At 34.8% G+C, this 16,038-nt stretch overlaps 1 protein-coding gene across 1 annotated transcript in view; it reads left to right on the forward strand.

Moving 5' to 3' along the window:
• The window catches only part of ank3a (ankyrin 3a), a gene marked incomplete at its 5' end in the record, with an annotated part of 110,832 nt that overhangs the window by 24,903 nt on the left and 69,891 nt on the right, over positions 1 to 16,038 (forward strand). Inside the window, 3 exons of the mRNA XM_081394120.1 lie at positions 1,241 to 1,342; positions 2,186 to 2,284; positions 2,625 to 2,723. Coding sequence (XP_081250246.1) covers positions 1,241 to 1,342; positions 2,186 to 2,284; positions 2,625 to 2,723 — 300 coding nt within the window. The remainder of the gene's footprint in view (positions 1 to 1,240; positions 1,343 to 2,185; positions 2,285 to 2,624; positions 2,724 to 16,038) is intronic.

A 16,038-nucleotide genomic window follows, 5' to 3' on the forward strand; every position in this document is an offset into this window, starting at 1 on the left:
TTTCTCTCAGTCTTTAGTCTTTTTTATTGTGTAGCCTATGTGTGGGGCAGAATTAGTTTACCGTATGCATTACCCTCTGAGCAAAGGCATCTCTTGCATGTGATTTTAATCCATCATTTCATACGGCACAGACTGTAAATGTCTGATGATACAAGTGCACACACACACACACACAGGAAATGGAGGTTCTCCCAGCAGAATAGGTCGAATAAATGGCTAGCTAATGAGCTTAGAGTTCATTATGAACTGTGAATCTCACAAAAGAACACTGTTACAAAAACACATCTGTCATTTTCTGTGCAATATGTTGAGAGTTTTTGTCACTAGATGAATGTGCATAAATGATCATTTATCTCTGTGATATGCCAGCTTGGCCTCTTCTTGTCAAACTCATATGAGTTACTTTTGGAAAGTGAACCTTTCTTTCCAGACCTTCTTGCCAACACACACACACACATTGATGGTAGATATGGGGAGGAGTTTGTCCTGGGTTTAGTTAGAACTAAATATAGCTGCTCATTTAGAGGAATTCCCCATGTGAGTGTGTCTCTGAGATAAGGCTGTCATATTCTTTATAAAAAAGAATGCGTGCTTATGTGCGAGTGAGGTAAACTCTACTGAAATTTTGCTGTGTGTCCTCTTCTGTCAACAGCAGTGTCCCTGAATCAAACTGAGGCTGACAAAAGAAGACACATTCACGAGGCACACGCATGCAAACACATCGTATTTTCTCGCCAAATCATGCACTCTTCCTCAAATACGCCTGAGAAGAGAACTAATGCTGAGTGAGAGACTGAAAGATCAGAGGGAGAGTGGGCGGAAACCTGTGTCAGAATAATAGCTGTTATTTAGTGTTCTGTTCCGTATCCGTTGATGAGAGACCAGAGCTGTTTTTGGCTGGATTTTCAACTGGAACGCTGGGATATCAGCTCTGCCAATGGTTATAGGTGTTCGGTGAAACTTTGATCCTCTGTCACGCTACAATCGTAGCTTCTCTGTAGGACGTTGACTTGTAAACAAAAGCTGATGTTTCCCTGGATGTGTGTATGTGTGTTTTTGGAGACAAATGGCACAGAGTAAAGATGGAGTTGGTATGAATTATTTTAATTTCATTGCATTTCAATGAGCTGAAAGCTGTAAATATGTTTGGTTTGTTCATTTGACCTCGGTTGCCCTGGATTTGACCTTTAACCCTGTCATCAGAATAATAAACTTCTGCATTTTCTCTCATCACTTGCAGCCGGACAGCAATGCCAGTTACCTGCGGGCAGCGAGGGCAGGGAACCTTGAGAAGGTCCTTGACTACCTGAAGACTGGTGTCGACATCAACATCTGTAATCAGGTATGAATTATTTCTGTCTCTATATGACAGGATGTAACAATAACGTTATCATGACTAAGAATGATGATAGTAAATTGTCAAATTTCCAGTGTGACAAAATGTTATTTCCATAAGTGCTGTTTTTGTGATGCTGTTGGATGGTTGTACTGTACATTTTTACTGTTAGAATACACAGATGGTGTTCTTTATGTCTATATGACGTAGATAGTTTTGAACATTTTTATGTTCAATGTTTTCAACATTGATAATAATAAATGTTTATTGAGCACCAAATCAGCTTATTAGAATGATTTCTGAAGGATCATGTGACTGGAGTACTTGCAATATTTTACAATATTACTGTTTCTACTGAATTTTTTATCAAATAAGTGCAGCCTTGGTTAGCATAAGATACTTCTTTAAAAAACATAAAAAACAAACAAATTTTTGAATTTGGTGATATGAAGGATCTGAAAACAGAAAACTTTATGGATTTTTAGGATTTGCTAGTCAAAGAAATAAGTCTTTCTAAATCCCTCACAACATATATATATATATATATACAGTATATAGATGGATGGATGGATGGATGGAGATGGATATATATATATATATATATATATATAGATAGATAGATAGATAGATAGATAGATAGATAGATAGATAGATAGATAGATATAGAGATATAGATATAGATATATACATACATACACTGCATATATATATATATATATATATATATATATATATATATATATATATATATATATATATATATGTATGGTCCAGGCTGGTTTGTATTGGTATGCTGCTGGTAACCATAACCATCCTGTTCACTAGGAAAACTTGCGTTGTGTGTTTCAGAATGGGTTGAATGCATTGCATCTGGCATCCAAAGAGGGGCATGTGGAGGTGGTGGCCGAGCTGCTCAAACTGGGTGCCGACGTAGATGCAGCAACCAAGGTCAGTTTGACAGACACACACACACACACAGCTTGAGGAGATGTTTGTATCGGTGTTTGATATCACATGGTGTTTTCTGTGCCTGTGAGCATGTTCACACTGGGTATAAAAAGCCTCTTGTGCTGCATTCACTCTGCAGGAATGAAGTGTGTGTGTGGAGGTAATTTACAGGCCAGCGGAAACAACACCTCTCTGGCAAAGGGGACGGAATGGTTGTGGTGGGATGCCAGTGGGACAAAACACCCTTTTGGATGGGGTGACACAAACAGGTGGTAGAGGATTAATCATGATATGCCACTCATTCTCTCTCGCTGTTGTTTCTCTATCTATTCTAATCCAGAAAGGAAACACGGCGCTGCACATCGCCTCACTGGCGGGACAGACGGATGTGGTGAGAGAGCTAGTGACCAATGGGGCCAGCGTCAATGCACAGAGCCAGGTACACACTTCATACTCCACAAACGCACTTTTAACTCTTTCCTCGCCGAAATTATCCGGCTTTCCATGTTTTCAGTGTTATACGGTAGGGGCGCTATTACGTGTCTTCTGAAAGAGTACAGAACATCCGGATCAAAACACAGGCAAAAAAGAAGCAGAAACAAGCGATAAAAGCATTGCTTTTGCACTTTGTAGTCTTTAAAAAAACTAGATTTTCTCAACTTTTTGTTCAAAATGTTGCTTTTTTATGAAACTTACCCACATTCAAGTATTGATTAAAAAAACCCCCAATACATTAAGCTAATATAAAATGATTTGTTTTCTTTAAAGGCAGAGGCTCTGATTTTTATTTTGATATATGAATATATTCATACAGCAAAATATTCTGGGGGCCATGAAAGTTTTGTGAAAATGATCAAAAATGCTGCCGATGGATGGCAACTTTAAAAAAAAAAAAAAAAAAAATCTAGCAGGGAATGCATATGCACATGCACACATCATTTAGTTGGATCAACCAGCTTTTCTGCAAGGCTTCTGCATCTCAATCTGTTGCTATTTTAGATGACCAGTCAATAAACACCCAAATACACACGCATTCACACACACACACATACATGTCTATATTACTAACAGGGGACTATCGCTCTACACTGGCCAAGAGGGGACTAGTGTTTCTGGTCATTTTGAAGAAACAAAAATGACATACAAAATTTTCTTTTAAGCTCCTTTTTCATAATATAACTTCAAATATGCATTTTTTTATTTTTAAAAAAACATGCCAAGTGGGGACCTGAAACTCTGAACGATCTCTACTTATACAAGTGGGGACTCTCATAGGCTGCAATGGAGCTGTGTGTGTGTGAACAGTGAAGTGAACTGGCAGTGAAGTCTGCCTTCATTATGTAACTATATATACAATATATATATATATATATATATATATATATATATATATATATATATATATATATATATATATATATATATATATATATATATATATATATATATATATATATACATAACCCATCAGTTATCAAAAAATAAAAAAATGATTTTTTTTTAGGAAAGACCATTTAAATCTACAACGGGGTAAAAAATACAGACGGCCCGACGGCAACATTTCAAAAGCAGAGGCGAGAATATCCTCTTATCATTCATAATATTAATTTTCTTATTTAACGCTCTCTCTTCAGAGATACTTTCTAAGCTTGATTATGCAGTCCCTAACAATTTACTTGTTACTACTTTTCTTAATAATTTCTTCTGTACCTCAGTAGCAGTTCCATACCAACAAATAATACAGAATATCATAACACTTACAATGAAAGCACTATAAAACATCAGAAGCTTTATGTTGTGGACATTACAGCAAAGTTATTGCTTTATTTGGCCTATTAATTAAAACTTAATTTCTACTCTAATAAAATCAATAGACATGTCATTTTTTTCTATTTCCTTTGTTTCTAGGATGTTGATGTACAGAGATATTCAGTGTTTGAAGTATTGCTCAATTTAAATGCAACCAAACATGTGTCGCTCGTTACCATCCAACAGTGGACATTTCTTGAAGATCAAATTCAAAACTTTTAAGTTGATTTGCTGCATCTGGTCATTTTGAAGAAACAAAAATGAAATACACAATTTTCTTGTAATGTCTTTTTTCATAATATAACTTCAAATACGCAAAAAAAAAAAAACAACTTAAACATGCCAAGATGGAATCTCAACTCTGAACGATGTCTACCTATACAAGTGGGGACTTTCTGAACGATCTCTACCTATACAAGTGGGGACTCACAATAGCCTGCAATGGAACTGTGTGTGTATGTGTGTGAACAGTTAAGTCTGTCTTTATTTTGAAACTATAATTTATTGCTACAACGGGGTAAAAAATACAGACGGCCCGGCTGTAATAAGGATCCACTGAAGGCAAGTGTAAATGAGAACCCAAGTGCAGTTTATTACAAACAAAAGCAAAGATAAAACAAAAACATGGTGTGGCATGAAAAAAAAACTAAAAAACCAGAACATGAACAAAGACTTACAAACAGTGGTCTACAGGAAACAATACTTTACAAAGACACATGGAAAACATGAGGGCTAAATACAAAGACTAATGACAAGACAAGGGACACCTGTGATGAACAGTGATCACACAATTAACCAATGACAAGACACATGGCAGGATCACATGACAAACAGGGAATCACATGACAGACATGGAAACATGACATGACACAAAAACATGACAAGAACAAACCCAAAATCGTGACACCGGCAGCAACAGTTCAAAATCAGAGGCGAGAATATCCTCTTATCATTCATAATATTATTTTTCTTATTTAACGCTCTCTCTTCAGAGATACTTTCTAAGCTTGGTTATGCAGTCCCTAACAATTTACTTGTCATTGTTATGTGCCATTGCACACACACACACAAGAGGGGATCTGCAACTCAATGTTATAATTATAATGTAATTATTATTATATTATTAAGATATTGCAACTGATAGTATTGGCTGCATATTAATTAAAACATAATTTCTACTGTAATAAATTCAGTAGACATGTACTTATTTTTTTTGTTGTTTCCTTTGTTTCTAGGATGTTGATGTACAGAGATATTAAGTGTTTGAAATATTGCTCAATTTAAATGCAACCAAACATGTGTCGCTCGTTACCATCCAACAGTGGACCTTTCTTGAAGATCAAATTCCAAACTTTTAAGTTGACTTGCTGCATCTGGTCATTTTGAAGAAACAAAAATGAAATACACAATTTTCTTGTAAGGTCTTTTTTCATAATATAACTTCAAATATGCAAATTTTTTTTTTTTTTTAAACATGCCAAGATGGAATCTCAACTCTGAACGATGTCTACCTATACAAGTGGGGACTTTCTGAACGATCTCTACCTATACAAGTGGGGACTCACAATAGCCTGCAATGGAGCTGTGTGTGTGTGTGTGTGTGTGTGAACAGTGAAGTTAACTGGCAGTGAAGTCTGTCTTCATTATGTAACTATATATATATATATATATATATATATATATATATATATATATATATATATATATATATATATATATATATATATAGTATATGATATATTATGCCTTTTATCATTCATAATATTATTTCTCTTATTTAAAGCTTATTTTCTCTCTTCATAGATACTTTCTATGCTTGGTTATGCAGTCCCTTTAGGGTTTATGGGATTAATCAAACAGAAATAGCTCTTTAAGGTAACAATTTCAGGTGACTTATATTTAGTGTAGTGTAAAGCATACTTTATACAGTGAATAATGATTTTATTAATCAAAATGAACTTCGCGTCCCCAGTTGGATGGTAAAGAACGATACGTGTTTGGCTGCTTTGTACATTTCTTGCCATCACAAACACACTGTAAAGATTTTGGAGGTCAATCTCAAAATGTTATGTAGACTTGCTGCACTGAACATTTTTAGTTGGTTCAGTTGAAATATATGAAGTAGGGATGTTCATTTAACATTTTGTTTTCTGACTGACAGCTGATGCTTGTTAACCAGTCAGATCAGTTAACTGACATGATTTGAAGGTTAGATTAGAATTAAATGGAATTAGAATAGATAATAGTCTGTGACCGATTCAAATACCTCAAACATGTAGACTTACATGTGCAAATAGCAGCATAAACAACAGAACATGAGGATTCACACACCGTCACATCAAGCACCCGCAGTACTTCTGTGAACACAGTAAACCAGAATAAAACTGTATATATAACTGTATATATAATAAATAGGCCAACTTAAATGAACAATTAACAAAACTAAAGTGCAATAAATAATAAACGCTTTAGGGTCTGTTTACACAACATCATTTTCAACTGAAAACTGAAAACGTTTTGGCCGTTCATTTCAACGAAAATGCCATTTTGGGGGCCTGACAATGCAAGCTTTTGAAAACGAGTTTTAAAGTGCAAGGTTTTGAAAATTATGCCTTTACCATCTGCATGTAAACAACATAAACGGGAATTTGTGAAATTGGTACGTCATTCCAACCCGGTCACACTAAATGCTTCTCTATAGCACACAATGGGCCCTATCTCGCACCCAGCGCAATTGACTTTGTACAGCGACGCATGTATCACTCCTATTTTGCACCCGCGCAAAGCGGACTTTTCCCTCCACAGACGCACGTCGGTTAACTAAGAAATACACTTGCGCTCCCCGGGGCGGTTCAGCGCAAAGAGGAGGCGTGTTCCGGCGCAAACCTTCCCTCATGCTATTTTACAGGTTTAGAAAACAATTGCGCCACTGACCGAAAAAAAACAGTTTAAAGTCAGTGGCGCGTTGCGCATGTTATTCATATGCTATTTTAAGGGCGCATGCTTGGCCATAATCAATGTAGCGTGTGCACAACATACACTTTTATTCTCTCATCTACACAGAAGCAGCAGTTCTTATTTTTGCAAATCATACATTATTACGATAGATAGATAGATAGATAGATAGATAGATAGATAGATAGATAGATAGATAGATAGATAGATAGATAGATAGATAGATAGTTTATTATAAAAGCATACATCTAGCTTACACATGTACCCAAATTATCATACGCCTGTTTAATGTTTAACCGAAGTTAATTTGGGTGTGTTTCTCCATCCCCAACGTCCCTGACGAGAACGTCGGTCTCCTCGGCTGTGAACCGCTCCTCGCGTGCGCCTGGCAAATCCGCCGTTATAATAGGACTCCGCTATAGAACAAGCGCGCCTGCTCTCAAAGGGAATGTGAGATGACGCTCTGATTGGTTTATTTCACGTTACGCCCAAACCACACCTATGAATAATGAAGCGACTTCAGACCAACCCCTTTTAGATTTGCGCCAGGCGCAAGAGTCATTTATCCCACCGGGAAAATAGCAACAGCGCCGAGATCCGCCCACAAAGTTACTTGCGCTTTGCGCTTTGACACTTGCGTTTCAGATCCTTAAAATAGGGCCCATTGTGTTTGTGCAATTTATACGCGGAAATGAGTTTTTACGTGTATGTGATACGCATGGGTGGGTTTAGGGTAGGTTTAGTAGTGGTGTGTAATATGTATTATGTTTGGTTAGGATTAGTGCTGTAGGGTGTGTGTACACGCAATAAAGTGCGTATCATATGCATGTAAAAAAACTAATTTTCGCATAAAACATTGCACGATAAACTATGCGTGCTATAGAGATGCATGTTCATGAGATCAGGCTGGTCATGCACAAGTATATAACATGTTCACATGTGTACTTATCATCAGGTGTTCACATGGTCATGAGTATTACGTGTTTGCCGTTTTTTTTTTTTTTTTTTACAAAGTGAACTACTGGCCTGGCTTGCATAATACAGCCCTTTTAGTGTTTATAGGGTTTGTTTGTAAACAATGTTATAGTTGTATTTAACAATATTTTACATTTTGCACGCAGTTGTGTAGTGTATTACTTTAGTTTGAAAATTACTTGCATTATCTTTTTAACTGTTAAATTCTCATTAATTTCTCTTTCATTATGCTTAGATGAGGTTAAATCTTGGCTTGCTCAAAACTTTTTGTCTTTAAATGAAGACAAAACTGAGGTGATCGTTTTTGGCCGGGGGTGAATAGAGCAGAAATATTGCTTTAAGGTAACAATTGCAGGTCACCACACAAGTTAAACTGTACATGATCTAGACTCTAGATAAATATAATGCGACCGCAGCAGTAAGTCAGGGGAATGCTTATATTTATTCCTTTGGTTTCAATTTTGAACATGTTGCCGTTCTTTTTAAAAGGTACACATTTTTATACAATTATAAAATTATATAACATGATTTGATACTGTATATTAGCAGCAATTACGGTACACATTTTTCACTTTAGCAACAAAGTGGAGACCCTCTTTTCTGTAATGAAAGACCAATCTTATGGGTTGTGGTCTCTCAGACATTGGCAGTAATAAAAATAAAATAAATACATTGTTTCCCTTTGGACTTAAATTACACTTGATACAGGGCATCATTACATTTTTCCCCTGACTGAAAGGGGATGCTTGTAACCCGATCATAATCTGTTATCCGACAAGATTAGAATGTTATATTCTAATTAAATTAAATTAGAATGTATGTATTTCTCAATACTTATCACTTCTTCCAAAGCTCTTCACTCCCATTGTCTTAACCAACTTTCAGCTTCACTGCAGTTAATTTCACATTTAAAACGCATTAAAACTATCAGAACACATCATTCATGTCTCAAATTAAGTCATTCTTTCAGAACTGTGAAGGTTTCAGCCAACAAACATAAATTAAATATACAAAACAAAACACAGACAAACAACAGGCAGCAATATGCACTATTTTCTGCTGTTCAGAATTCAATGCAGTTTATGTTACATGGTTCATGTTTACATTAATGTACAAAATGATTTCCTTTTGTATAGATGGTGATGAAATTGAGAGACTAAGACCTGTGTATGTGTTTAGTTACATCTTCATTTTTCAGATTTTTTTCAAAAAAGAATATTCAGAATATACATCAATGTGGTATACGGTAGAAATATTGCACATTTCAGTCTAGCTTAGGTTTTTAAATTAAATAACACAGTCTTGGAAAAATATGTAAGCATGTGCAAATAAGCCTGTATAGTAAATCAAGTTCTGTTGGTCTTTGTGTTTAAGTGAGAAATTAATTCATTTAAATTGAAAGATCTCAATGTTTATAAGATCTTTCAATTATGTTTAACAGTTTTGAGCGTATAAAAGAGTGTATAAAATGGGCTCTGAGTTTTGGCAGTGGTTGTGTCTAAGTGAAATATGTAGTTTGGAAGATGTAGTCACTGAATGCATTAATACAACATTGAATGACACAGACATTTGCAACACTTCTACAGTAATACCGTATTAAAATATATTCAGAATCTAAAAAATTAAATACTATCAAAACAATTAGATGTAGCTGAACACATACAGGTATTAATCTTTCAGTTTCATCACCATCTATAAAAAGGGGAAATTTGGGGGGAAATGTGTACTGTACTGTAAACAATGAACATGTGACAAAATGCTGTGAATTCTGAACAACAGAAAACAGCAGAAATATGTTATAATGCTACCTGTTATTTGTGTTTTTTTATTTAACGTGTGTTTTTTGGGTAAAACCTTTTCTAGTGTTCTGGAAGAATGAGTTGATCTGAGACATGAATGAAGTTTCAGTGCATTTTGAATGTGAATTGAACTGCTGTCAAGCTGTAAGTTGGTTTGGAGAAGATATCATAGTCTTTTAACCTGATATCATTTAAGATATCATTTAAGACTGTGGTATAAATGATTGAATGATTTAACTATAACTCATTATTATCCTTGATATTCTAAAATAGGTATGTTTCATGTGTATGTAGACTCTAGTGTGTGTGAATTGAGTTGTTGCACTTCCCCCCACACACAATTTACATATCAATGCAGGAAGGCCTGAAAGGCCTGTGTTTGTCTCAGGTGAGAAAACAGGCCAACAACCCCTCACAGTCCTTTTACCAATATATGTGCAACTTCTCAAATAAACTAAAATAAACTAGAGAAAACACTGGGATTTACCCTGCCAAATTAAATTATATTACAGGTTTTTACAATTGCTAGGACACATTTCTCAATATTTAGGTACATTTTCAAAACTCTTCACTCAGTTCTCCTAACCAACTTACAGCTTGACAGCAGTTCATTTCACATTCAAAATGCACTGAAACTTCATTCATGTCTCAGATCAACTCATTCTTCCATAACACTAGAAAAGGTTTCACCCATACACTTAGTGCATTTTGAATGTGAAATGAACTGCTGTCAAGCTGTAAGTTGGTTTGGAGAAGATATCATGGTCTTTTAACCTGATATCATTTAAGATATCATTTAAGACTGTGCCATGAATGATTGAATGATTTAACTATAACTCATTATTATCCTTGATATTCTAAAATAGGTATTTTTCATGTGTATGTAGACTCTAGTGTGTGAATTGAGTTGTTGCACTTCCCCCCACACACAATTAACATATCAATGCAGGAAGGCCTGAAAGGCCAGTGTTTGTCTCAGGTGAGAAAACAGGCCAACAACCCTCACAGTACTGTTACCAATATATGTGCAACTTCTCAAATAAACTAAAATAAACTAGAGAAAACACTGGGATTTACCCTGCCAAATTAAATTAAATTACAGGGTTTTACAATTGCTAGGACACATTTCTCAATATTTAGGTACATTTTCAAAACTCTTCACTCAGTTCTCCTAACCAACTTACAGCTTGACAGCAGCTCATTTCACATTCAAAATGCACTGAAACTTCATTCATGTCTCAGATCAACTCATTCTTCCAGAACACTAGAAAAGGTTTCACCCATACACTTAGTGATACACTTTGCCACTCATAAAATAAAAAAACACAAACAACAGGAGCATTACACAATGTTTTCTTTTGTAAAATGCTTTCATAAAACAAGAATGAAACTATGTACTGTTTATAATTCACTGCAGTTGAACCCAGTTATCATCTATGATAATATCATTGAGCAGGTGGATATAAGTATCTAGGTATGGTCATTGATCGTTAATTTACTTGGAAAGCCCACATTGATTATCTTTGTTCAAAATTCTGGCCACGATTGTATTTTTTAAGAAGACTTAGGCTGTTTGGTGTAAATCAGAGAATTATGCAATTATTTTATTATGCCGTTTTAGGTAGTCTTTTAAATTATTGGATGCAAACTTGGTATGGCAATCTTTCGGTCCAATTAAAATCACAGCTTGCACGTCTTGTGAAAACTGCAATGAAAGTTATGGGTGTAAGAGAGTACTCATCACTTCAATCAATTTACGAATCGATGGTTATTAAAAATGCACAGACAATAGTGAGTGATTCAAGCCATCTTTTATTTCCAATGTGTCAGCTTCTGCCATCAGGGAGATGGTATAGAGTCCCACTGAGTAAGAGTAACCGTTACAAAAAATCATTTATTCCTGTATCTATTAATATGTTAAATAGCAAGATGTAGTAATGTAGTCGTCTTTTTAAACTCTTTTTGGTTTGTGTGTGTATGTATATGTTGTGTACTAATGCAGCTATGAGTCCGAGACAGATTTACTGAAAAAGGGCAATAAAGTAAAGTATACTAACTAACTAACTTTTTAACATTACTGTACTAAAATATTCCTAAGTTTCCCCTTTTGTATAGGTGAACACTTGTGTTGGTGTTTAGTTACATCTAATTATTTTGATAATATTATATTTTAGAATCAGAATATCTATTTCAATGTGATATTACTGATATTACTTGTTATTTTTAACAGTTTAACAGTACTATTATTATTAACAGTTTTAAAAAGAGTATGTAAACATGTGCAAATTAGCCTGTATAGAACATAAAGTTCTGTTGGAGTTTGTGTTTAAGAATAATTCATGTAAATGGCACAAAATGCATTCAATGACATCTTTCAAAGCAGTGATCCACAGTTTAGCTCACATAGACGGATGGTGTGATCACTGTGTGAAGAGAGTTTTGAAAAAGTGACATTAGTATTGAGAAACTGAAATTTTATTTGTGTTTGGAATAATCATTAATTTAGTGTCATTGTAAACATAGTGCTAAGATTTTATATTTAAATATTATATTATAATATATACACACACTGATTTCAGAAAATCACTGGTAGTGTGAATGAACAGAAATCAAACAATCCCGGGACAAATTATCAGTGTATTTTCCGGAATCTCTGTGTGAATGGGGCTTATGTGAGCCAAACTGTGGATCATTTATTATTGCTTTGGCAAAAAATTATTTATTTCTCACTTAACACAAACACCAACAGACATTTATGTTCTATACAGGCCAATTTGCAGATGTTTACATTCTCTAATCAAAACTGATGTTCAAAACCTAATATTTAAATATATTCTGAATAAAAAAAACTAAAAAAAACTAAACACCTATACAAGTGTTACTCTCAGTTTCATATTTTTGTACAGTATTGTAAACGTGGATAATGTAACATTAACTGCAGTGAACAGTAGATAGTGTAATTCTTGTTTTATTTATTTTTAAATACATTTTTACAAAAGAAAACTTTACAAAATAAATTTGGCAGGGTAAATCCCAGCGTTTTCTCTAGTTTATTTTAGTTTATTTGAGAAGTTGCACATATATTGGTAACAGTACTGTGAGGGTTGTTGGCCTGTTTTCTCACCTGAGACAAACACTGGCCTTTCAGGCCTTCCTGCATTGATATGTAAATTGTGTGTGGGGGGAAGTGCAACAACTCAATTCACACACACTAGAGTCTACATACACATGAAAAATACCTATTTTAGAATATCAAGGATAATAATGAGTTATAGTTAAATCATTCAATCATTTATAGCACAGTCTTAAATGATATCTTAAATGATATCAGGTTAAAAGACCATGATATCTTCTCCAAACCAACTTACAGCTTGACAGCAGTTCATTTCACATTCAAAATGCACTAAGTGTATGGGTGAAACCTTTTCTAGTGTTCTGGAAGAATGAGTTGATCTGAGACATGAATGAAGTTTCAGTGCATTTTGAATGTGAAATGAACTGCTGTCAAGCTGTAAGTTGGTTAGGAGAACTGAGTGAAGAGTTTTGAAAATGTACCTAAATATTGAGAAATGTGTCCTAGCAATTGTAAAAACCTGTAATTTAATTTAATTTGGCAGGGTAAATCCCAGTGTTTTCTCTAGTTTATTTTAGTTTATTTGAGAAGTTGCACATATATTGGTAACAGTGAGGGTTGTTGGCCTGTTTTCTCACCTGAGACAAACACTGGCCTTTCAGGCCTTCCTGCATTGATATGTAAATTGTGTGTGGGGGGAAGTGCAACAACTCAATTCACACACACTAGAGTCTACATACACATGAAACATACCTATTTTAGAATATCAAGGATAATAATGAGTTATAGTTAAATCATTCAATCATTTATACCACAGTCTTAAATGATATCTTAAATGATATCAGGTTAAAAGACCATGATATCTTCTCCAAACCAACTTACAGCTAGCAGTTCATTTCACATTCAAAATGCACTGAAACTTCATTCATGTCTCAGATCAACTCATTCTTCCAGAACACTAGAAAAGGTTTTACCCAAAAAACACACGTTAAATAAAAAAAACACAAATAACAGGTAGCATTATAACATATTTCTGCTGTTTTCTGTTGTTCAGAATTCACAGCATTTTATGTCACGTTCATTGTTTACAGTACAGTACACATTTCCCCCCAAGTTTCCCCTTTTTATAGATGGTGATGAAACTGAAAGATTAATACCTGTATGTGTTCAGCTACATCTGATTGTTTTGATAGTATTTAATTTTTTAGATTCTGAATATATTTTAATACGGTATTACTGTAGAAGTGTTGCAAATGTCTGTGTCATTCAATGTTGTATTAATGCATTCAGTGACTACATCTTCCAAACTACATATTTCACTTAGACACAACCACTGCCAAAACTCAGAGCCCATTTTTATACACTCTTTTATACGCTCAAAACTGTTAAACATAATTGAAAGATCTTATAAACATTGAGATCTTTCAATTTAAATGAATTAATTTGTGAACACCTGATGATAAGTACACATGTGAACATGTTATATACTTGTGCATGACCAGCCTGATCTCATGAACATGCATCTCTATAGCACGCATAGTTTATCGTGCAATGTTTTATGCGAAAATTAGTTTTTTACATGCATATGATACGCACTTTATTGCGTGTACACACACTCTACAACACTAATCCTAACCAAACATAATACATATTACATAATACACACCACTACTAAACCTACCCTAAACCCACCCATGCGTATCACATACACGTAAAAACTCATTCCCGCGCCAACGCGCCACTGACTTTAAACTGTTTGTTTTTTTCGGTCAGTGGCGCAATTGTTTTCTAAACCTGTAAAATAGCATGAGGGAACGTTTGCGCCGGAACACGCCTCCTCTTTGCGCTGAACCGCCCCGGGGAGCGCAAGTGTATTTCTTAGTTAACCGACGTGCGTCTGTGGAGGGAAAAGTCCGCTTTGCGCGGGTGCAAAATAGGAATGATACATGCGTCGCTGCATTTAGTGTGACCGGGTTGGAATGACATACCAATTTCACAAATTCCCGTTTATGTTGTTTACATGCAGATGGTAAAGGCATAATTTTCAAAACCTTGCACTTTAAAACTCGTTTTCAAAAGCTTGCATTGTCAGGCCCCCAAAATGGCATTTTCGTTGAAATGAACGGCCAAAACGTTTTCAGTTTTCAGTTGAAAATGATGTTGTGTAAACAGACCCTAAAGCGTTTATTATTTATTGCACTTTAGTTTTGATAAGTGTTCATTTAAGTTGGCCTATTTATTATATATACAGTTATATATACAGTTTTATTCTGGTTTACTGTGTTCACAGAAGTACTGCGGGTGCTTGATGTGACGGTGTGTGAATCCTCATGTTCTGTTGTTTATGCTGCTATTTGCACATGTAAGTCTACATGTTTGAGGTATTTGAATCGGTCACAGACTATTATCTATTCTAATTCCATTTAATTCTAATCTAACCTTCAAATCATGTCAGTTAACTGATCTGACTGGTTAACAAGCATCAGCTGTCAGTCAGAAAACAAAATGTTAAATGAACATCCCTACTTCATATATTTCAACTGAACCAACTAAAAATGTTCAGTGCAGCTACATAACATTTTGAGATTGACCTCCAAAATCTTTACAGTGTGTTTGTGATGGCAAGAAATGTACAAAGCAGCCAAACACGTATCGTTCTTTACCATCCAACTGGGGACGCGAAGTTCATTTTGATTAATAAAATCATTATTCACTGTTTAAAGTATGCTTTACACTACACTAAATATAGGTCACCTGAAATTGTTACCTTAAAGAGCTATTTCTGTTTGATTAATCCCATAAACCCTAAAGGGACTGCATAACCAAGCATAGAAAGTATCTATGAAGAGAGAAAATAAGCTTTAAATAAGAGAAATAATATTATGAATGATAAAAGGCATAATATATAATATACTATATATATATAGTTACATAATGAAGACAGACTTCACTGCCAGTTCACTTCACTGTTCACACACACACACACACACACACACAGCTCCATTGCAGGCTATTGTGAGTCCCCACTTGTATAGGTAGAGATCGTTCAGAAAGTCCCCACTTGTATAGGTAGACATCGTTCAGAGTTGAGATTCCATCTTGGCATGTTTAAAAAAAAAAAAAAATTGCATATTTGAAGTTAT

This window comes from Scardinius erythrophthalmus (genome assembly GCF_964197995.2).
Source record: "Scardinius erythrophthalmus genome assembly, chromosome: 19".
NCBI classification, from domain to species: Eukaryota; Metazoa; Chordata; class Actinopteri; order Cypriniformes; family Leuciscidae; genus Scardinius; species Scardinius erythrophthalmus.